At 38.2% G+C, this 25,706-nt stretch overlaps 1 protein-coding gene across 3 annotated transcripts in view; it reads left to right on the top strand.

The window, feature by feature from the left end:
• Positions 1-25,706, top strand: part of mtx2 (metaxin 2) — a 56,197-nt gene that overhangs the window by 9,011 nt on the left and 21,480 nt on the right. For 2 of the 3 annotated variants that reach the window (XM_008118946.3, XM_008118945.3), the window contains exons 2-3: positions 11,733-11,780; positions 12,775-12,821. The exons of the other annotated variant lie outside the window; for it this stretch is intronic. In XM_008118946.3, the coding sequence (XP_008117153.1) occupies positions 11,733-11,780; positions 12,775-12,821 (95 nt within the window). The remainder of the gene's footprint in view (positions 1-11,732; positions 11,781-12,774; positions 12,822-25,706) is intronic. 3 annotated transcript variants of the gene reach the window in all.

Here is a 25,706-nt window from a genome sequence, read left to right as displayed (position 1 = left end):
TTGCGCTTCTCTCTGTAGAATCCTGCTGTTTTTAGCTGTGGAGCTTCTGAACAACAGAGGCAACAGCTTCCCTCCCCCCCCCCCCCACCAACACATGCCGTAATCTGTTATAAAATATAATCGTATGCCTTTATTTCAAACACGTTGTCAGACAAGGTAGTGCTCAAAATTGTGTTTGAAGGAAACCTCTGATACATGCAGCCCAGACATGTATGAGGATTTATAGAGATTAATCATATATGTATCACAAATGACCTCTCAGGATAAGAAAATGAATTCTCTATACTACTTGAAAGTTAACGTCTTGGTTTTCAGATGGTATCAGGCTTTAATCTTTCTTACAGCAGGAACTTAAATATCAGTTGATAATGTTGGGTCAGAAAAATGGTTGCAGAAGTGATAGATTAGTGGATCCAAGGGAGAGAGATTTTTCCTGAGCATTCCTTTTTCTCTCTCTGTAAATTGAAAATAAAACAAGGTTACCCCTTTTGTGTAGTTATACAGTGGGTTGGGGAAAGGCTTTTTTTGTGCAAAGAATGAGGGATGCCCCTTTTGATCGTATGCCTTGGGAGTGCTTGAAAAGATTGTTTTGAAAAAAGAGACCTTCACAACTCGTTGGTTCACTAGAAATTCACTTTCAGAGCAACACACAGATGTGCAAAGACAAGTGTCCCCCACCTCGGCATGTTGATTTATTTATTTCGTGTCAAAAGCATTGCATAACAAACAAGTTCAAAAGTGATAAAATAAAGGAATCACAAGGCATGTTGATGTATTAGCTGGAGCTATGATTGTGCTCATAATAAATATGTAGGATGCCACACAAAGTTCTTTTGCAGACAAACCTAATTCTATCCAACAGCACTCCGACTAACAAGGCAGACAGAATAACAAATGTGTGTATGCTAAACTAACGTATTAAATTGGCTTGTTGCAAAATCCCTGTGACCAGAGCATTGTGGGAAGAATGTGGACATTAAAAGCAATTGCTAGCATCCAGAATTATATTGAAAAGATTTCCATGTAGCTCAAGGAAGGAGAATTCCTAATCCAGGAATTTAATCAAATCTGAAGATGTTTTTCAACCGGTCTGATACACATATCCCTAACCTTTAAATTATGTATGACTTCTCCATAGCCTTTCAATGATAACGTTCATTCATTAGAGAGAGAAAATGAGATGCCCATCTTCAGCTGTATTCGCAAAACATTTTTGGCAAATATGTACCACAAAACATGTCAATACATTGAAAGTTGCTATTTAGTATATATTGTAGCACATATGATGGACATTTTATTTGAACTGGCTCCTGGACAGATGCATTCACATGAGAGAGGCAGTAGAGAATGAAGGTCTGAATATGCAATAGAGAACAAACACATTTCTGTTATCTACATCTTCCTAGTGCTTCTGGTAAGATCCAGTCTTCTATTTGAACTGTATCTGGGCCATAAAGTAAGAATCTGGTATCTGTCGGCCATGTAACCATTGTTTCGTAAACCTTCATTTGACAAAATGTGCCCTTTCTAGGATTTTTCAAATTCTTCCAGGCAATTGTATGGTAGTCCTGCACAATTTGGCAGATGGAAAGGCAGTCCATTCCTCCCTCTTCCTGCATGTTGTGCAGTTCTGTTCTAGGGTATGCTTCTACTGGAAGTTGTCCTAGAGTTGCACTGGAAAATTCTTACAGAAGATACCTCTCTAGGAATTTTCTAGATCCTTCAACATGCCTCTGTAGGGACCATATTGTACAAGAAGGCAATTCTAACATATAAGCAAGTGGTGTAGTGCTTTGTGTGTTTTGTGTTGTAGTACTATTAGACAAATATTGGCAAATCATAAGTGTATTTGATAAAAAAGCAAAGAAAATGCATTGAAAGGAGTCCGTTGAGTAATCTAGCAGTGCTTTAGTACAGTTATCTTGGCCGGCAAATAAAAAGACTCCTGGCTTACCGTCCAATCCTAAGCATATTTATTCAAATCTAAAGCACCTATAAGTTTAGTGTGATTTAATTATCTTCTAAGTATACAGTATTTTTTTAATTTTGAAATATAAGTTTATACATTACAACACCAGTTTTAATGCTGTGATTTGCATACTTGAAATTGATCCTGGAATAGTTATACATACCTACATGGAAGCAAGTACAATCATTTTCAGTGAATCTTAAGCCCAGGTTATAGAAGGATTAGGTACTCTTTTTCCCTGCGTAGAAAATGTACAGAAGCGTATAAAGCAAAATAAAATAAGGAGCAGAAAGTAAGCTTTAACTCGAGAGTGAATAGCATTTGCTACTTCTCAGGTGAAATGCAAATTTATTTTCTTTATGTTTGCTTTCTTTGTATGAGAAATACAATCTTACACCTACATGAGGGTAAGACTTGGATTACACAGATGTGCATCTTTGATCGAAACCTCATTTTGACTATAGGTTGTCATTATGTTGTTTGTGGATTTATTTTGCAACTCCAAGCAGGTTTACTTAGGGGTAAGGTTCATTGTGTTTCTTGGCACTCAATCCTTAGCAAGTGAACATAGGGCTCTAGCTTTAATTAGTATAAGGAAAGATGATGGATGTGTTCATAAGTTTCTGAACTGTGGAATGATATATTTTTCATTTTTAGATAAGCATGTCTTTTTTGTCATGTTCCTTGAAGAGCCATTGAATCTCTAGCTCAATGAATTTGTTTTCTTGACCCTTTCTGTTGAGTAGCATAAGGTCAATTTAATGAGAGAGCTCGGAGTACATTTTGAAATTGATTGCGCCTTCATATAGGTATTTATGCTGGATGACGATGAGGCAGCTAATTCATAAAGGGATGCATTTGTGCATTCTTTATTGATCACTACTAATGGAGGAGAGATCTTCTAACTATAGTTTCAAACTGACTGCATCCTTGCTGAAGTAATGAGGCCTTATAGACAGTTGGTTCTCCGCATTCATGAATTCAGCTATCCACAGTTTAACATTAAAAAGAATCTAAAAGGCAGACCTAAAGTTTACAGTGTGTGTGTGTGTGTGTGTGTGTGTATATCTCATGAGACCCTATCATTTATATATTTAAAAACATATGATTTATTGCTTATTTCCCATAGCCAGAGGTTTCTCGTTACATTCGCCTGACACACATACTCACTGCAGCTAATGCAGTAATGTGTTGCGACACACAGTTTGGAAGGCTCTGGTTTAGGGACACCTGAGATTTTTCTTTTGGACAGCAACTAGGTATAGCCAGGGCTTGGAAAAGTTGCTTTTTTTCAGCACAACTTCTGGAATGTCCAAGTCATCATACGAGCTACTGCTGATAATCTGATATTGTAGTTCAAAAATTAACATTCTCAAACTCTGTTTATAAACATCTCCTAATTATGGAATAAAGCAGGCAAGAAGTGTAAAAACAGTGGTCTTTCAAATGGATTTAGACAAAATGCCAGCTCCATATTGTCTTGCCAGGGAGCCGTGATGATGCAGTGGGTTAAACCCTTGCATCATCAAGGGGTGAGCTCTCATCTGTCAGCCCCAGCTTCCCATGAGAGAAGCCTCCCACACATCTGGGCATCCCCTGGGCAACGTCTCTGTAGATGGCTGATTCTCTCACACCAGAAGCGACTTGCAGTATATTCTCAATTCGCTTCTGACATGATAAAAAGAACTGTCTTGCCTTTGAGATCATGGAAGGTGGAGTCCCTAGGTAGGAACAAGACATACAGAACCATGTATTTGAGCCATCAATTATTAATTTCACCAAGTAATAATAATAATAATAATAATAATAAAACTTTATTTATACCCCGCCACCATCTCCCCAACGGGGACTCGGGGCGGCTTACATGGGGCCATGCCCAAGACAATACAATAAACCATAACATAATACAATTAAATAATACATTACATAAAATAAACAGTACAACATAAGATCAAAACAGCAATATAACACGAGCGGGCCGCATGAATACTATATTTAAAAACTAGATTAAAAATTAAAACTCTGGGTGAGAAAGGGATCAGAATAAAACCTCGAGGGACGGGACATCAGATAGTGAACCAGTCTAGAGGATAAATATCGGGGGGGAGTAGCATAGAACATTTACTCTCCGAAAGCACACCGGAAGAGCCATGTTTTTAAATCTTTCCTGAAGGCTAAAAGGGTGGGGGCTTGCCTGATTTCAATGGGCAGCGAGTTCCACAAGCGAGGGGCCACCGCAGAGAAGGCCCTCTCCCTTGTTCCTACAAGGCGAGCCTGAGATATAGGTAGTGGCGACAGGAGGGCCTCCCCCGATGATCGGAGAGGTCTGGCAGGTTTATGATAGGAGATACGGTCACGAAGGTAGGCGGGTCCCAAACCGTTTAGGGCTTTATAAATGATGGTCTGCACCTTGAATTGGGACCGGAAGATGAACGGCAGCCAGTGGAGCTCCTTAAACAGGGGAGTAGATCTCTCCCTGTAACTCGCCCCCGTTATTAGTCTGGCTGCCGAACGTTGGACCAGCTGTAACTTCCGGGCCGTCTTCAAGGGAAGTAAGAATGATCATGTATAGCTTCTCATATCAAGAAAGAAAACTTGCAATTGTGATAGCAGAGTCCTTTTTAATGCAATCTGTGCTGATGCCTAGTAGAGTTGAAACATTACCACCACCAAAAATATTGATCAGATCCTGACATTGGGCAAAAGAAAGCCATTGACATTGGTTCATAGTGCTCTCATATTTCTTCTGTTGATGGTCCAAACGGCCCTTAACAGTTGACGCAGCTCAGAGTTAATGCAATAAATGAACAAAAAAGGTAATACCAGATGTCAAATCATGGATCACTGAAGGCTCTCTTAAGCCATGGTCAACATGTTACTTTGGATTTACTATCAGTTGCATTTTATGATGTTTTTCTTTTCTGGTTTTAATTATATTGTTTATTTCTTATGTGTTTACAATTATGTAACTTCGTAACTCTTGTTTATGCTGGACATGGTCCCCTTGTAAGCCACTCCACTTTGGGGAGATGGTGGCGGGATATAAGAACAGTTCTTACAGTTCTTTTCAACAGCTCTGAGCTATGGGAGAAGGGGGCCAGAATGATCGACTAATCATTCTAATAGTCAGTAGCTGAGCATGTCACCCACATTATTTTTTATAGGAGCTGCAGGTATAATTAGACCATAATTACACCCGTTGGTGGATTGTCTCTAGGGATTTCTAGGTCCTCCAAAACAATTCTGTGGCATACTTAGATCACAAGCCATGTAATTTAATGGTGTTTGGTTGTATCCATAATTTTAGATAAATGTGCTCTGGCTGGAAACATGTTCCTTGTGGATACAGGAGTCTTACTGCATATAGCCTATAAAATAGCTCTTCTTCATTGGAGAGCAATTTGGAGAAGGTGGTCAATCCCCTGCTCTATTTAGCTGAAGGGAGGTGGCAGATCAGGTTTATATATCAGGGAAGACGAGTTAAACTGCACTTGTATCTCTGGAAGTCTGATAAGTGGGCAGTAGCTGTGCCAATTGCCTCTGCTGTTTGTTTGGTGCAACTTTGCCCCATTTGTATATTTAGTTAAAGAAAAGCACATGTTACCAATCACCAAAAGTCTTTCTTATGATCTTTCCCTTCTATGGGAATCCGAAATCCATACCAGTGATACTCCTGAAATGTCTCTTAGCTCTGAGAAATGGCAAGAGCGCAAGAGGAGTTTTGTAAAATATCACTGGTGCTTTCTCTCTCTCTCTTTTTTTTTAATCAAAGCCAGTTTTTATTTAAGGTATCAGCTGCATGCTTGGTTTTCATAATTTTCCTCCCTGTATTAGTGCGGCATAGATAGACGGGCAAATAATAGCTAAAGACCAAAAGAATCCAGTGGCCGAAGGATAAACTTGGTTTGACTTCATTATTAGATAAATGATAAGTTTGTGGGGAGTTATTATAGCATTAATCAACTTGATGGATTGGAAATATGACAGAACTGAAGCAGCGTGTAATATTAGTGGCTATTATTCTACAAATTATGCCTTCACCTATTGTTCACAAGGCAAGAGTCATGCTGTACATTAAAAATGTTGTGTGCTCATTTTCCCTCTCTCTTGTTAAGACATCTCCCAACCCTTCACATTACTGCTTCTTGTAATATGACCTATTGCCTCTAGATCAGAAAAGCATGGGTGATACTCATGAGTATTTCTTTAATACTGTGCTTGTAAAACAAACATATTTATTTCATGAATTGGGACCTATCCTTGTCCCAAACGATCAGGGCAGGCAGGAGAGTCGCCCCTTTTTAGCAGAACAGAATAACATTCACGGAATTCAGTGACCTTTTTTTCTGCTTTCCCAGGTTAAGCCTCATCTCAGGGGCCAGCCCATAAAATCTAGTCTTAAAAAGTCTGAAAGCATTAATATAATTTCAGCTATGTAGAGTGTGGTAACTGAATTATTATCAATAAAAATAAATATAAATGTGTGTTTTATTTGCGTTGTTCCCACTGTATATTTCTGTTGTATGATTTTTGATTATCATTAGGGTAGAAAAGTGCAGTCTTCAAATAACCAAAACCATGGTTACCAAAAGGCCTGGCTCCCCAATTCATAGAACCTATATCTACTGTATATACTTGGGTAGAAGCCGATCCGAATATAAGCTGAGGCACCTAATTTTACCACAAAAAACTGAGATAATTTATTGATTCTAGTATAAGCTGAGGGTGGAAAATGCAGCAGCTATGGGTAAATTTCAAAATAAACATAGATACCAATAAAATTACATTAACCAAGGCATCAGTAGGTTAAATGTTTTTGAATATTTACCATATTTCAAAGAAAAATAAACTAGCTCTATAAGTGGAAAAGTAGGGTCAACAAAAACATTATAGTATCAACAATAACTTTATAACAACAACAACAACAACAACAATAACTTCTAATTTGTATCCCACCCTGTCTATCTCCCCATGGGGACTTAGGCCAGCTGCCAACATAGTAACAGGCAAACATTCAATGCAGAGCTAGATATAGATCTATAATTATATATACTAATTTCACATATGCATTTCCCCCTGAAATGTTTGCAAATCCTCTGTGTGTGTGTGTGTGTGCATTTCCCCTGCAATATTTGCAAACCCTATATAGCTTATATTCATATCTATCTAGACATCTTTCTTTATATAGATAATTATATCTATATAGGTTTTGCAGAGACTTGCAAATGGATTTAGACATTTAGAATGGATTTAGGGGAAAATTCATATATAAAAATAATGTATATACAGTAGAGTCTCACTTATCCAAGACTCACTTATCCAAAGTTCTGGATTATCCAAGGCCTTTTTGTAGTCAATGTTTTCAATATATCATTGGGGAGATGGTGGCGGGGTATAAATAAAGTTTTATTATTATTATTATTATCATGATATTTTGGTGCTAAATTCGTAAATACAGTAATTACAACATAACATTATTGCGTATTGAACTACTTTTTCTGCCAAATTTGTTGTATAACATGATGTTTTGGTTCTTAATTTGTAAAATCATAACCTAATTTGATGTTTAATAGGCTTTTCCTTAATCCTTATTATCCAAGATATTCGCTTATCCAAGGTTCTGCTGGCCTGTTTAGCTTGGATAAGTGAGACTCTACTGTATATGGATACAGATATACAGGTACATGGATCTATATGTATATAGGATTTGCAAAGACCTGCAAACATATGAGGAGAAAATTCATATATAAAATTAATGTAGATAGATAGATAGATAGATACAAATATAAAGGAACATAGAGATTGCAAAAGCTTGCAGGGGTTAAGAGAGGTAGGAGAGTTTGACAAATATTTCGGGGGGAAATGCTTTTATAAGATTAATGGATATATATTTTTCTTCTTCCTGACTTGCAAGGGCTTCTTTCCCTTTTCAAAACATTCCCTTGGTTAAGAGGGAAGGAGGCTTTGGAAAAGTAAACGCACTGATAAGAAGGAGAGAAATATATCATATATTGCAAGCAATGGCCTCCAGGCTCTGCTGCCCGTCTTGACCTTGACCCCATTATAAGCTGGGGGAGGCTTTTTTAGCTCAAAAAACGGGCTGAAAAATGCATCTTATTTTCGAGTATATACAGTATTTGAAAATGAATCCCATTTGTGGTTTTTGACCCCCTCCTTTTTATAGACAAACTATTTTAGAATTACTGTTTTATATTACTGTCTTATTTCAGTATGGTAAACCTCACTACTTCCCATTTTCCTACATAGATATAGATTTTCACAGTAAGACATCCTTAATTTGTCTTCAAAACAATTAGTCCTTAGGTAAAGCAATACATAGATATAAGTGTTGTTTGACATCATAGCATCAAACAGTTATGTCCCAACAATATTACCGTATATACTCGAAGATAAGCCAAGTTTTTCAGCCCTTTTTATGAGCTGAAAATGCCTCCCCTGGCTTATAATGGGGTCAAGGTCAAGCCGGCAGCAGAGCCTGGAGGCCTCTGCTTGCAATGTATGATATATTTATCTCTCATCTTACCCTCCCTTATCAGTGTTTACTTTTGCAAAGCCTCCCTTGCTCTTAACCAAGGGAATGTTTTGAAAAGGGAAAGAAGCCCTTGCAAGTCAGGAAGAAGAATACATATACCCATTAATCTTATAAAGGCATTTTCCCCTGAAATATTTGTTAATCTCTGCTACAGATATACAGTAGAGTCTCAATAATCCAAGCCAAACGGGCCGGCAGAAGCTTGGATAAGCGAATATCTTGGATTATAAGGACTGCTCAAGGAAAAGCCTATTAAACATCAAATTAGGTTATGATTTTACAAATTAAGCACCAAAACTTCATGTTATACAACAAATTTGACAGAAAAAGTAGTTCAGTACGCAGTAATGTTATGTTGTAATAACTGTATTTACGAATTTAGCACCAAAATATCACGATATATTGGAAACATTGACTATAAAAACGGCTTGGATTATCCAGAGGCTTGGATAAGCGAGGCTTGGATTAGTGAGACTCTACTGTATAAGCATGTCCCCCTGCAAGCCTTTGCAATGCCTATGTTCCTTTATATTTGTATCTATCTATCTATATACATTAATTTTATATATGAATTTTCACCTCACATGTTTACAAGTCTTTGCAAATGCTATACAGATATAATTATCTATATACAGAGATATGTCTATATATATATATATATATATATATATATATATATGAATATAGATATATAGGGCTTGTAAATATTGCAGAGGAAATGCACACAGACACACACAGACTTCTAGATAGATATAAACATAAATATATAGGGGTTGCAAATACCGCAGGAGGAAAATGCACATATATAGAGAGAGGATTTGCAAACATTTTGGGGAAATGCATATGTAAAATTAGTATATATAATTATAGATCTTTATCTAGCTCTGCATTGTTTATGTAGGCATTGAATGTTTGCCTGTTACTATGTTGGAAGCTGGCCTGAGTCCCCATGGGGAGATAGGGTGGGATACAAATGAAGTTTTATTATTATTATTATTATTAAGTTATTGTTAATACCATATTGTTTTTGTTGACCCTACTTTTCCACTTACAGAGCTAGTTTACTGTTTTTCTTTGAAATGTGGTAAATATTCAAAAACCTTTAACTTACTGATGCCCCAAAATAATTTCATTGGGATCTATTTTCATTTTGAAATTTACCAGTGGCTTCTGCATTTTCCACCCTCGGTGTATACTCGAGTCAATAAGTTTCCCCAGTTTTTTGTGGTAAAATTAGATGCCTCGGCTTATATTAGGGACAGCTTATACTCGAGTATATATGGTATATTCTTAGGCAATTGCTGATCTTTTAAATAGTGGCCAAATAACTAGATTACAATTGAAGAAAGCTTAAACCTTAACAAGTGCACAGCTGGTCTTTATAGACTTTGGTTCATGATGCTTACACATGAATTGAATATTGAGGCAGGGCTCTGCATGTTTGCAAAGAAGCAATCTCTACTAAATTCAGCAGGGCTTGCTCCTAGGTACAAGTGTATAGTTCTGTAACTTTATTTGATATGCTGTGAATGAGTTGCTCAATTTGTTGTATAATTGTTAACATTTATATACTTTCTACTGTATATACCAAGCATTGCCCAGATTTGCATTTTGTTAGTAGCTCTTTTTTTCTTCCTCCCTTTCCATCATATACCTTGTCCCTCTCTCTTTTCTTTCCTTCTTCCCTTTCTTTCCCTCATACACCTTCCACCCTCTCCCTTCCCTTCTTTCTTCCTTCCCTTCCTTCCCTTCCTTCCACTTATACGCATGTCACCCAGCAGCTACCAAGTCACTCCCTTTCTTTCCTAGTCACATGACAGAGGGCCACTTCACCTAGCCCAGTGGTTTTCTTTTTCTTTTTAAAAAGAATTTTATTAAATTTTTATACTACATTGAAAGAGTGAGAACAACCAAGGTATAGAAAAGTAGGGAAAAGAGAGAAAGGTAAAAGTCTACAATCTACAAAAATATACCCACACAAAAAGCAAAAAAAATGACTTCCATTCCATCTTCTTGGATAATATTTTCTTATTATTCAATAATATTTTTTCTTGCTAAGGAGAAAAAAAATAGCAAAATTGTCTCTCGTAATCTTCATTTTCTCAAATTATCCAGATAGTCCTGAAGATCGTCCCAATTCGTTCTTTTCATTATCTTGCCTGTATTTTTCTTCAACAAAAAAGTCAATTCGTCCATATCCTTTATTTCTCTTATCTTCTCCACCCACTCCTCAATTGGTGGGATTGATTCCTGTTTCCATTCTCTAGCGAAAACAATTCTAGCGGAAGTCGTAATATAAGTAAAAAGTTTATCTTCTTGTTCCGTCAATTGTAAGTCTAAATCTGTAAATCCGAATAGATAATACTCTGGTTTTCTTATGTTCTTATTAAAATCTTTTGTGATTCTTCATGAATCTTCATCCAGAACTTTGTTGCTTCTTTGCAAGTCCACCACATGTGATAGAAGGAGCCAACTTGTTCTTTACATTTCCAGCATTTATCAGAAACTGTTTTATACATTTTGGCTAATTGTTTCGGTGTAGTATACCATCTGTGGAACATTTTTATCCAATTCTCTTTCAAATCCATTGCATATGTATATTTTAATTTTTTGTTCCACATTTGTTTCCATTCTTTCATTTGAACTGGTCTTCTTAAATTTTGGGCCAATTTTATCATACAATTTTTAACCTGTTCCATTTCAGTCCGCCAGGTAAGTAATATATTATAAATATTTGATATTACTTTCTTTTCTAGCCCAGTGGTTTTCAGCCTTGTCACTGTGCTGTTGTACATGGGGTTGAATATCACCTTGTTGGAATCTTCTTTCTTTCTTTCACTGTGTTTTAGGATATGGCATTATGTAGAAGGCATAACAGAAAATAGTATATTCTGTAGGACATTGCTTTATAAATCAATCTTGAGTCACGTAACCTATTGGAATAGCTTGGTAAGTTGTGAGATTTGGCATGTGCTACGTAATTGGCCATGTAATCATATTCCAGCATGATTATTATAGAAGTGAATCTTGCTTCTTCATCAAGCTGGATGCTCAGCCATATGAGGAGAAAACCCGAAGATACTTGATGTAGTTCAAACTGGTGGTAGTTGAAGGAAGACACTGGCCATTTGAACGGAAATAATTATTTACCTAAAATCAGTGACAAACACGGTTTACATTCTGAATTAAACTGTTTTTCTCCTTATACAGCAGCAGAACCTTGGCCTGAGAATGCTGCCTTATATCAGCCCTTGAGAGGTGCGTATTTTGTGCTTTCTTCTTCAAATATGCTTCGGTGTAATTAACTGGAGCCGGACAGGTATGGAGGGAGGCGAGGGGAGGAGACCTTGTTAAAAGGAGAACCCTTTGTGGTGGTTATCTGGTTTTGTTTTTGTTTTGTGCTAAACTTGTATCCGCCAATATAAACCAGCTATCCATGGCCTATAAGGTCCTTGGTTTATTATTGACTCATTATATTGGCTGCTGTAGGCAGTGTAAAATGATGTGGTTTGCAGGCCCAGTTGGCAGATTTACTGCGCCAATAGCTGAGGCAGCAGATTTTTGAAGTCTTGTGGTAAAGTGGGCTCTCTGTAAAAAGGAACTGTTAAAATGTATAGGCTAGGATGGTTCAGGCTCCCTTTAGCAGCTCTTCATATATCATCAGATCACATTATGGCCCCCATTTGGGGCTCAGCAGCCTGCTACAGTTGTCAGAAGACTGCAAAGTAATGAAGACTAATAGGTAGCAGCCCTAGTCTTCTAAGCATGGAATTTTTATTGCTGTGTACTTGTCATCTTTCTTTTGGGTGACAGACCTAGACACAGTGTGCGATATTAACTGCAAACTGGGGTGGGTTTTTTGTAGGTTCCCAAATGCTTCTACTTTTTTTAGCAAGAGAAATTATGAAGTTGTTGGATTTTATTTCTATCGGGAAATGAATAATTGCCCTTTTATTTATATTTTACAAAAGAAAGAAAAAGACTAACACAGGGTCTTTGTTGGGATTTTTTTCACTGTTGGGATAATGCATTAAATTGTGAGGACATATCTACGAGTAATATTTCTGGTCCTTCAGGCCACAGGCTTTTAGAAACAGCATTAATGTAATAGGGCATGTGATTCATGTTAAAGCAGTTTGTCTCCTTATGTTGGTACACCATTTATTTTTGCACCCTAAACAAGCTGCAATTATTGAAAGAGGAAAGAGCCACTATTTCTGACATTCCTTCTTTCTTTATATTTATTTTACAGATGAACAAATTTTGCTTTCTGATAATGCTGCCTGTCTTGCTGTTCAGGTAAAGCACATTCATTTTCCTACTTAGGGATATAGAATGCTTTTATACTTAAAGAGAATATTGATTTCTCTTGCCCAGTTATGTTGAACTGATTGGGAACAGCTCTCTGGGCTTTTACAGAAGAGTCTATGCCAACAGTACCTGATGATTTCAGGGACTGAAGCTGAGATCCTCTACATTTAAACCATGCTCCCTTACCAGTGTGCTACAACTGTTCCTCAAAAATTAATGTAGTCTAGATTTTCAGTGATGAGTTCCTAGATGTTCTTGGTCAGTTCTACACTACATCAACAGGAATATACTTGCAAGTTTACTTTCTGTGGTTTCAGTTATCCATGGCCAAGAAAACAGAAGTGTTTGTGGGCATCTCTTGATCCTCCAGTGGGATTCTGTGTTGTGCTTGGGCTGAGCGCTGACCCTCCACCTTGTTGGGCAAGCATTTGTTGAGAAAAGTACAGAAGGAAAGCTGGAAATATTTTTTTCATGTATGGGGCGACTTGGGAAACTACAAGTCGCTTCTGGTGTGAGAGAATTGGCTATCTGCAAGGATGTTGCCCAGGGGATGCCTGGATGTTTGATATTTTACTATCCTTGTGGGAGGCTTCTCTCATGTCCCTGCATGAAGCTGGAACTGACAGAGGGAGTTCACCAGCTCTCCCTGGGCTTGAACCGCCAACCTGTCGGTCAGCAGTCCTGCTGGCACAAGGGTTTAACCCATTGCGCACTGGGGGCTCTGTTGGAAATAATAAGAATACATTTATTTGTTACCCACCTCTCCTCACAGCTGAAGGCGGGGTATAGCATCATTAAAACAGACAGATAAAACAGAATACTATTAAAATACACATAAAAAAGACTGACACTAATCAATTTCCCAGCCTTCTGTGGGGCAGCCACAGACAGTGTTGTTTCTAACCCCCCTTTAACTCCGTGATAGTGGGTTAGAATCATAGAATCATAGAATAGTAGAGTTGGAAGAGACCTCATGGGCCATCCAGTCCAACCCCCTGCCAAGAAGCAGGAAATCGCATTCAAAGCACCCCCGACAGATGGCCAATCAGCCTCTGTTTAAAAGCCTCCAAAGAAGGAGCCTCCACCACAGTCCGGGGAAGAGAGTTCCACTGCCGAACAGCCCTCACTGTGAGGAAGTTCTTCCTAATGTTCAGGTGGAATCTCCTTTCCTGTAGTTTGAAGCCATTGTTCCGTGGCTTCAAACTTCAGGAAAGGAGATTCCACCTGAACATTAGGAAGAACTTCCTAAGTATAAGTAATCAACCATGGTTCAGAAATCTAGATTTTGGTACTGTCCATGGTTTCAGGCATCCACGGGGGACTCTCGTAATGCATTCCCTGTAGAAAGAAGGGTCTTATTCTATTCCAAATTAAGGAAAGCAGTAGTGATATTCCTTTCTGCTTGGTTTGGACTCCACCTTAAAAACAGTGGACTTCCAGTCTCCACTGTTCCAGAAGGATATCAAGAAGATGGAATATGTCCAGAGAAGGACATCAGGTTAACACTATGTAACACAATTTTTGAACCTTGGTTATAAATGTCATTTCCTAATTGATTCTCTCATAAAAACATGGAAAAGGTTTATTAAACTGCAAAAGCTTTGTTTTTGTGAGACATTCTGCAGCACGTGTTGCTATAGTTTTTCAATGAATATCTCAACCAATTCAACATAGTTTGTGGCAGCCACAAAACCAAGTTTCTGGAGTATAACAACTACTTTCAAAGTAAGCAGCACACAATTAAACAGGAAATAACACTTTGAAACCAGGAACAGATTTTTTTTCTTCAAATTTTGTTACATAGTGTAATCAGAGGTCTGGAAACCAAGACCTGTGGGAAATGGCTTAGGGGTGCTGTGGTCTGTTTAACTTGGAGAAGAGGTGACATGACAGCCATTTTTAAATATCTGAAAGGTGTCATAAAGAAGATGAAGCAAGCTTCTTACCTGCTATTCCAGAGCATATTCCACTTCATTAAAATGGATTCATATTACAAGAAAGATTCTATTTAAATATTTGGAATAACTTTTTACTGTAAAAATGGTTTTATTGTGCAATAAATGGCTTTGAAGGGTGGTGGACTCTCCATCGTTATAAACAGTCTATAAACAGAAGTTGAGTAGGAACTTTTGAGGAATACTTTAGTTGTGTATTGCTACATAACAGAAAGTTGAGTTAGAAGAGATATGTAGTTACAACTCTCTATTCTACAACTTCAGAATTGCTGATCATTGGACCAATTTGGGGTTCTGGTTCTTGCCAATCTAACAACATCTAGGGGGTGAAGAATAGGAGCCTCTGCTCTATGAGATTGGAAACCCTGTTGTTGTGGTGTGTTTATATAGAGACTAGATACCAGGATTCAGATGCCTAGTCAGCTATGAAACTTACTAGATAACCTTGGGCAAGTCACATTTCCTCAGAGGAAGGCAATGGCAAACCTGTGATAAGGTCATCATAAGTTGGGAACAACTTGAAGGCACACAACAATAACAAAAATGCCTTCAAGTCACCTGTCAAATTATGGTGACCCCATGGATTTTAAGTGAGCAAGAGCATTGTGTCTTTTTGTGGGTTTCAGTCCTAGTCATTCCATCCTGGCAATGTCATGCTCCACAAGTGGTGACCTCTGAATCTGTGCATGGCTATTGAGCTTTCGCAAGTTTCTAAGAAAAGAAAAACTTGTAGTCAATGGGGTAAAAATACGGTGATCTCTGACTCTTTGTAGGTGAAAACTTGCTAGTGCTCTACATCACACACTTGTTTGGATTGTCTGTAATATAACAAGGTTACTGAAAACTATAATCATTATTATAATGACATTAAAACGTGAATTCTTTTCCCCAAAGGAGGATTTAGTTTATTTCAACCCTCCTGTTCTACACATGTCACTTAGATGATAAATTGGCTACAATATATTACAAATCTTCCTTTTTCTTCAATATTCTTTGTTTTGACAGCTGATAGTAGCCATTACTATAAAAATGACTTCACAAGATATCTGATTTTAAACTTTATGGAACAATTTTCTTTGATGTAAGGTGATGGTATCAGTTCATAAAAATCTGTAGAAAGAAATGAACTAGTTATTTCTATTTTTTTTAAAAAGAGTTATTTTCTAAAAATTCCATTGCTCCCAGTGTGTTACGTTGGTTTACTATTTTCTCCTACCTTTTCTATGGAGATCACTTTGTACTTTGCCTGTTGGTAACCCATAGTCTGGAATTATTTAGATTCCTGTGTTACATCATACCCATAATAAAAGAAGCTGCATCTGGTTCCGATTTTGGGAGCCCAAATGCTAATTGGGAATACAGTGTTCCCTCGCTACTTCACGGTTAACTTTTCGCTCCCTCACTGTTTCGCGGGTTTTCAATAAATATTAATCGCGGTATTTTTGCTGTTTCGCGGGGGTTTTCTGTGTGCAAAGGGTTTTGGAAGGGGGGAAGGGAGAAATAAAGGGAGGGGGCAGGGAAGGGTTGGAAATAAAAATGGGTTATTTAGCTTCCATTCTTCTTCTCTGCCGGTGTACTGTATATTGTAATTGCTAAAATAAAGTACAGACTGCATTGTAGTAAGTGGTCTGTGGTTTGCTCTCTTCCACCCATAGAATAAATATAGTGTCCCTACTTCATGGATTTTCACTTATTGCGGGTAGTCCTGGAACGTAACCCCCGCAATAAGTGAGGGAACACTATATATCTTGACAATTTTGAGAGATCTTTAATTCCTAATGGACTGTTTCCAGGAACAGTTGAAAATATTGGTTTTAATTTTCAAGTTCTTCCAAGATATTAAGGCTCCTTTATCATCTTGCTCATATGTTAAAAACTTTCATTTTGATGCTTCTTAGATGACAGAATTAAGGCATTTGGCAAGAAAAAGAGAAAGGCTTTTCATTCCTGACACCTTATTTGTGGAGCAGATTTTCCAGAGAATTTGTCCTGGTATCTTTTAGTTTTCTGGTTAAAACTTCTATTACTCGGAGGCTTTTAAAGATTTCATATTTTAAGAATGTATATTATAGAAATATTTTGCTTTGCTGTTCTGTTGTTAACTGGTTTTAAAATTTAACAGTTTATTACTATGCTTTATAATTTTACTGTAAGCTGCTATAAAATAATAAAATGCAACAGAGGTGTAAAATATGAAATACAATAGGTAGACATAGATCATCATTTTAAAAAATGTTAGAGAACGTATGCTAGCAGAAGAAACCATTGAGTAAGGCCCTCCTGAATATTTTTTCCAGCTTTTTATTATGTTGGCGGTTTCCTCCCCATTTCTCTCCCTCCCTGCAGCTATTCCCCTTGTACCCTCTTTGGCTCAGTGGCAGCGATGCAGGTGTTTCTTGAAATAGCACACACTTTATTTTGGTTCCACTGGGTTCTTTGGTCCTGTGTGATAACACAAGCTGTGGTGGTGATAAATTGGCTTTCAGCTATATCTAGTCTTTAGAGAAATCCTTCCTTCTGCTAGGATGCAAAATACTACCACTGTGGAAAATCTACAATTAACCCACAATAGTTTCTGCATCCCTCCTGAAGAGCTGCACAAATGTTCACCCAGACATCATTCCCAAATGTGACCTGTCCAAACATGTCACCCATCAGACATTTTTCTATATTTCCTTTCAGTAATCCCATTGAAACAGACACGTCTTTATGTGTCATTGTGCCGATAAGTGTCCTTATATACTAATACTAGCTTTGCCCGGCCACGCGTTGTTGTGGCTTATGGGAATCATTTGTTGGCCAGGTGAAATAGCAGTGAATAGCCTTGCAGCCTCAAAGCCTTGCTGTTTTCTGGAGTAGCTGGAGTAGCACCCTCAATCAAAGAGCCACTTTGAAGCCTGGCTACTTCCTTTGTAGGGTAATCCTTGATTGGCCAGATTGAATTGCACTGAATAGTCTTGCAGTTTAAAAGACTGGCTGCTTTCTACATAGGGCATCCTTGCTAGGCCAGGTTGAATGGGATGGAGTAGCCTCGTGGCTTCAAAGCCTGGGGATTTTTCACCTAGGGGAATCCTTGGTTGGTCAGTTTGAATAGCAATTAATAGCCTTGGTGTGGCAGGTATGAATGCTGCAATTAGGCACCTTGATTAACATTTAATGGCCTTGCAGCTTCAAAGCCTGGTTGCTTCCTGCCTGGAGGAATCCTTTGTTGGGAAGTGTTAGCTTGCCCTGATTGTTTCCTTTCTGGAATTCCCAATTTCCCTGCTTTCAGAGTGTTGCTCTTTATTTACTGTCCTGGTTTTAGATATTATATTGTTCTGTATTATTATACCACAGTAATTATTTCATATTATATTTATAATCTTATATTATCTGCTTAGAAGTGGATTATATGAGGTCCCTTCTACGCAGCTGTATAAAATCCACACTGAAGTGGATTATATGGCAGTGTGGAGTCAAGATAATCCAGTTCAAAGCAGATAATATAAGATTATAAATGGGTAATATAGCTTGAGTCTACACTGCCATATAATCCAGTTCAAATCAGATAGTCTGTATTTTATAGGCAGTGTGGATCAGGCCTAAGTGCACTCTGCCTCTGCCCTGGGTGCCATTTTGGCTGAGGGAGTTGCTAGGATACAAAGGGGCAGGGCCTAAAGGCAGCGGGGGGGGGGGGGGGGGGGCTAAAGACAGCAAAGCCTACCTTTCTAACTGGCAGTTAGGGGGAGAAAGACTCTTCCTTGTCCTCTGTAATTTGGACTATTTTTCTAGTTTTTTTTTTTAAATAGAAAGATATATTTTGGCCAAATTGTGGCCAAATTTGGTGTGATTTGGTTCAGTGGTTTTGTTGTTTACTCCATGGGAAAAATGCACATTACACACACACACACACACACACACACACACACACATATATATATATATATATATAAAATTGGAAGAACTCACTGAGGAACACTTGTCTACAGCAGATCCACTGAAATCCTCACATAACCCCCCCCCCCCCCCCCCCCGGTTTTAAATTGATCTTTTGTAAACATATGTCTAAATTGAACTGTGGTGTTGGATGAAAATTCTGAGAATGCCTTGGACCACAAGAAGATCCAACCAATACATACTCCAGGAAATAATGTCTGATTACTTGGTGGAGGGAAGGATATTAGAGGCAAAGATGAAGTATTTTGGACACATCATGAGAAGACAGGAAAGCTTGGAGAAGAGAAGGATGCTGGGGAAAATGGAAGGAAAAAGTAAGAGGGGCCAACCAAGGGCAGGATGGTATCCTTGAAGTAACTGGCTTGACCTTATGTTATGAATAACTTTTCAATAACTTTAAAGCATAGGTTCTTTGCAATTTCAGTCTGAGAGGTATAGCAGAACTTTTTCAGAACAACAAAGAACAACGTTTAGACATACAGACATACAGATTCTATGCAACTACATTGGATTGACAAACAACCTAGTTACATTGGCTAACAAATAGACAAAGGGGGGATACATTTTCACTCAGCATTCACACACAACATGCATCCATCTTCACACATACAAATATTACCATATTCTTCCTCCCTCCTTGGAGAAGCACCTGCTTAGGCTAGACCCGCTTCCACTGCAGCCTGCCATCACATAGTTCCAAAATGCCAAAACACCAAAACTCCAAAACTCCAAAAAGACCATGACTTCAAAATGCACTCCTTCCTCTTTCCGTGAGAAAAGGAGGCCCCAAAAAGTGAACAGAATCCTGCTTTCCCATAGCAGATCTGCCACTCCCAAATACACCATCTCCACTGAGCATAGCGGGTGAACAGCGTCGCTGTCTGTCGCAGGTTCTGGATTGTCATGAGGTCACTTATATAGCAATATTTTGCTGATGTTGTCCCAAAGTTGTAAATGAATGATAAACAAAGGAGTTTCCTGGACCAGATGTTGATTACTCTTGATTGGTGTTGGCAAACATAAGCAGCTCTATGTTGACTTCCTTCTTAACTGAGTAACTTCGGGTGAGAAGGGCGGGATATAAATGTTGTAAATAAATAAATAAATAACTATGGTAAACATTTCCTTAACTTGATGTAAACATTTCTCTTATTGGTCACAGGTCTTATCACAGTTTACCAAGGCAGGTCAACTATTTCAGGTCTCATTAACTGGTTTTAATTACAATTCCTGAGCAGGTAGTTAATGGTTTGCAGGCCTTAATATTTTAAACTGGTGTCTTCAAAATTACTAGCTCACATTCATTCTTCCATTCATACTAACATATCATGTTAGTATGAATATTTCATTTGATCTTGTTACTTAAAGGAGCTGGGGGTAGCCACGGCCGACAGGGAGCTCTGGTGTGGGCTGGTCCATGAAGTCATGAACAGTTGGAAGCGACTGAACAAATAAACAACAATGGCTAAATTAGATTCAATTCTGTGTTTGGTTGGTGCCAAACATCATGTCTCTATTCCTACAATGAGCTGCCATTTGCAGAACAACTGTCACATTCACATCATTCTTCATGGTAACCTTGAATCCAGCATCTTGGTGGTTTTTGCAGTTTTGCAGTTTTGTTTTGAGATTTGAAATAGTGAGTGTAGACTGTTAGTGCTACCAGTAACATCATGTAAATATCCCATTCACATTTTCTTTCTAAAGTGGGCTAGTAACAACTTTGATTAATGATTTCCCCTCACTCCGTGTTATATTATTGGATGGCAAATACACAGGACAACACAAAAGCACTTGCTCAGTGGGAGGACAAGTCAATGGGAAGAAGTACCATATGGACAGCATGTTATGCCAATTCAAAAAGAATTACACTGGCTGCCAGTATTCTTCCAGTATGAATTCAAGGTGTTTATGATGCCATTTAAAGCCCTGTGTGACCTGGACCTTAATCATTGTGGGAATGCACTGTAAGGGGACCCAGGAAAGGGTCTTTTCAGCCATGGCACCCTAGTTGGGAAATACCTTCTTCTTGGACATTCAGCTCCAAATCAGTTTCTGTGCCAAGGATAATCATAGTTATTCATCAAAGCCTTTTAGCCTCATTGATTTCTTTCCTTACTAATGTATATAGTTTTGGTCTGTGTAATCTTTTAAATCTGTTTCAGCTTCTTAATTATGTTTAATATTAGTTATTTTATTGCTTTTAAAAACAACAAGAACAAATTAAAAAATTCATGGAAACAAATAATGTAAAATGATAGTGTTCCCAGCTTTAGAAATCTTTACACTGTAATGTATGTACCAGAGTAAAAATGTTTGTGACTCAAAAGAACAACATTGCACTGTTGTAAGTACCTGTTGGGGTTTGGTTCAAGGACCACCATTTCCCCTGTGGATACCAAAATCAATCCTATTATCTACAACGTCATAGTAAAATGAATTCTCATATATAAAATGGCAAAATCAAAGTTTGCTTTTTGGATTTTTGAAAATATTTTTGTCTGTGGATGGTTGAATTTGTGGATACAGAATCCATGGATATGAAGCCCAGATGTGGAGCCTGTTTCCAAAAGGTACCAAACAAATTGAAAAAAATTGAGGATATGCATTCTTCTGCTATAAAATGAAATTTTCTGAGCCCTATGCCGAAGTGATTTGGTACATTTTATAGTTTTGATCTGTACATACTACAGGGCATTTCCAAAAGATGGATCCGATGTGAAAGCGCTATATCTCTGCAACCACGAACCTCCCATGAATGAAACTCCTACCACTTGAAAGGGTGGGCACAGCTTCAAAGGATTGCTGCTACAGTATACAAACAGCTCCTGGATTCAATCATTTGCAGGAGGACAACCTGCAACCTAAGGACCAGAGCCGGCCCTAGGTATTTTTCAAGTGTAGGCGAACAGAATTTTGGCACCCCCCCCCCCCCAAAACCAATCACTGAAAAATAAAAGCGTTGGATAAGCAAAAATGTTGGATAATAAGGAGGGATTAAGGAAAAGCCTATTAAACATCAAATTACGTTAAGATTTTACAAATTAAGCACCAAAACATCATGTTTTACAACAAATCAACAGAAAAAGCAGTCTTGACTGCGCTCCCATATGTTTTTCGCCCGAAGCGACCGTTTAATTCGCCTCATTGTTGGACCGGTTCTGCTAAGTACAAATGAGATATTCTCTGTTTGCAGAGTTATTTTTTTAGATTTGTTTCTGGCTCAAAATGGTTAGTAAAACCCTAACTGCCGAACCTAAAATTATACTATGAATCTTGTGCATTAGTATGGGTAAAAGATTGGGCAACTCTGGAAAAAAATAGCATACTAGCATTGGAGTGCTTCGATTTGAGGAGAGGATGGCATAGTTATTTCTGGTACGGCAAAAGATCAGTGGAGAAAAATTTCGGAAATCGCTTCATCAGATCCTCATTAATAAAAATATGGGAAAAATACAAGGGAAGAATATATACGAAAACACCCCTCTGGATTTCACCTTTAGAAGCCAATCAGAACAAATTCTTGGATTGGACAAACTGTCCAAAATATAAGGAAATATTAAGAAAAAAGGATGGACAATTCCAACTAAGATTGCAAGAAGAAATAAAACAAAAATACAACAAAATATCGTGGTTCCAATATGCACAACTGAAAGAACAATTTGGAAAGGACAAAATACTAGGATTCAATGAAACTGAAAACTTTTGGGATGCCTTAATGCAAAGTAACAAAAAAGAAATCACGAGAATATATAAGAAGTTACTAGAATGGTCTACAGAGGCAGAACATGTAAAAATATGCGCTACAAAATGGGCAAAAAACATCGGACGCCCAATCATGATGTCAGAATGGGAAGCAATATGGAACACAAAACAAAAATATACGTACGCCTCAGACTTACAAGAAAACTGGCTTAAAATGTTCCATAGATGGCACATTACTCCAAAAAAGTTAGCAATCATGTACAAAAACACAGACAATAAATGTTGGAAATGTAAAAAACAGGAAGGGTCATACTTTCATATTTGGTGGACATGCCCAGAAACAAAATTATACTGGAAATCTGTACATGAAGAAACACAGAAAATATTACAAAAACCATTTCCAATGAAGCCAGAGTTTTATTTACTTGGGTTGACAGAGAGCATAATGAAATTGAATTCAAATGAGGATAAAATATTCACATATGCAGCGACAGCCGCAAGAATAACCTTTGCTAAACATTGGAAACAAAGAGACATACCAACAAACCAACACTGGTTGGAGAAACTGAACGAGATATATGATATGGACAAACTAACATACTTAATGAAAACTAACAGAGGTAATATAATAAAACCAACTAACTGGGAAAAATATGAAGACTATAAGAAAAAGTCAAAGGAAAAATAAGCAAAAGGAGAATCCGAGGACAGTTATAATAAACAAACTCTAGTCCAAGGCATGAAAAAGGGAAGAAAATGGAATAAAACTTATACCACAAAGAATAGAAAGCGGAAGGACTTTCGTTTCCCCTCCCCTCGCCTTCCCCCCCCTTTTTTTCTCTCTTTTAACCTACCCCAACTGTCTTATTCTCATATTTAATGTATGTACATGTAAGAAAATCTGAATAAAAATTTAATTAAAAAAATGGTTAGTAAAACTTGATAACTTGACAACTCATTAAACCATTATTAACTTTTTGTTAATTGGAACATGTTGCCATCATGAAATATACTGCTTTGAAACTGGGCCCATCTTTTTGAAATACATTGTATTCTTTTCTTAGCCACACTTAGAAACAAATGCGGTCATTGCTAATAGTCAACACGGATTTACCAAAAACAAGTCATGCCAGACTAATCTGATCTCTTTTTTCGATAGAGTTACGAGTTGGGTCGATACAGGGAATGCTGTGGATGTAGCCTACCTGGATTTCAGTAAGGCCTTCGACAAAGTCCCCCACGACCTTCTGGCAAACAAACTAGTAAAATGTGGGCTAGACAAAACTACGGTTAGGTGGATCTGTAATTGGCTAAGCGAACGAACCCAAAGGGTGCTCACCAATGCGTCGTCTTCATCATGGAAAGAAGTGACAAGTGGAGTGCCGCAGGGCTCCGTCCTGGGCCCGGTTCTGTTCAACATCTTTATTAACGACTTAGACGAAGGGTTAGAAGGCACGATCATCAAGTTTGCAGACGACACAAAACTGGGAGGGATAGCTAACACTCCAGAAGACAGGAGCAGAATTCAAAACGATCTTGACAGACTAGAGAGATGGGCCAAAACTAACAAAATGAAGTTCAACAGGGACAAATGCAAGATACTTCACTTCGGCAGAAAAAATGGAAATCAAAGATACAGAATTGGGGACGCCTGGCTTGACAGCAGTGTGTGCGAAAAAGACCTTGGAGTCCTCGTGGACAACAAGTTAAACATGAGCCAACAATGTGATGCGGCTGCTAAAAAAGCCAATGGGATTCTGGCCTGCATCAATAGGGGAATAGCGTCTAGATCCAGGGAAGTTATGCTCCCCCTCTATTCTGCCTTGGTCAGACCACACCTGGAATACTGTGTCCAATTTTGGGCACCACAGTTGAAGGGAGATGTTGACAAGCTGGAAAGCGTCCAGAGGAGGGCGACTAAAATGATTAAGGGTCTGGAGAACAAGCCCTATGAGGAGCGGCTTAAAGAGCTGGGCATGTTTAGCCTGCAGAAGAGAAGGCTGAGAGGAGACATGATAGCCATGTACAAATATGTGAAGGGAAGTCATAGGGAAGAGGGAGCAAGCTTGTTTTCTGCTGCCCTGCAGACTAGGACACGGAACAATGGCTTCAAACTACAGGAAAGGAGATTCCACCTGAACATCAGGAAGAACTTCCTCACTGTGAGAGCTGTTCGACAGTGGAACTCTCTCCCCGGGGCCGTGGTGGAGGCTCCTTCCTTGGAGGCTTTTAAGCAGAGGCTGGATGGCCATCTGTCGGGGGTGCTTTGAATGCGATTTCCTGCTTCTTAGCAGGGGGTTGGACTAGATGGCCCATGTGGTCTCTTCCAACTCTACTATTCTATGATTCTATGATTCTATGATTCTAATAATGTGTTTCCACCCATAACTCCCCCCCCCCTCTCTCTGTCTGTCTCTCTCTTTCTTCAATATCTTTTGGAAACAATCCCTACAGACTCTCTTCTATAAGGGGAGACACAGAGCTCTTTCCCTAAAATAACTGGAATTGCCATTTTAATTGCTTTTATTGTTTATTCATAGAGGATATTTGCGGGGGAGGGGGGATGTCTGGAAATGTATAAGGAGATGATGTTTCATTTCCTACTTTATAGCTTAAATCCAGTAGTTTGTCTCTTCAAATGTAGACCCACTGAATAAACTGAACTTTCATAGGTGCAAACATACTAATCAATTCATATTGATTGAATAGGTCTACTCTAGCTGGGGTTTAGGCCATTTGTTTTAAATGTAAGAGATATATCGGTACATAAAGTCACCTTGAACAGTTCCTTTCATAAATTAGAAGCATGGGAAACCAATCCCTGAAATAATAAATCATTTGCAATATGTAATGAATACATTCAATTTTCAATAAAATTTGCTGTCAACCAGTCTGTGTTAGTTGACACAGTTGTCCCATTATCCATATCCCACTCTTCTCTTAATGATGCATTAGGGGTTTTCTATAAAGAAGATAATTCTATTTAATTGAGAACTCATATTTGGTACTAATATCATCCACTCTTACTTTGCCTTGCAAATAACTACATTAGGTAAGGAAAACTATAATTGTTGTGTAGATCTTTTGTGAACTTTCTCCTGTCCAGAAAATTGGGATATGTCCAATATTTTTGCGAGGGATATGCCCAGTATTTTTGAGAGAGTGAGCCGTGGGGCTGAATAGAGATGGGTCTGCAGCTGGTGGCCTCTTGATATGGCAGAAAAGAGCCCACGTAATGGAACATAAATAGTGCATCCAAGAAGTGTATGTGTATGGC

This window comes from Anolis carolinensis, chromosome 1 (assembly GCF_035594765.1).
Source record: "Anolis carolinensis isolate JA03-04 chromosome 1, rAnoCar3.1.pri, whole genome shotgun sequence".
Lineage (NCBI taxonomy): Eukaryota > Metazoa > Chordata > Lepidosauria > Squamata > Dactyloidae > Anolis > Anolis carolinensis.
This window is presented reverse-complemented; position numbering and strand designations above follow the sequence as displayed.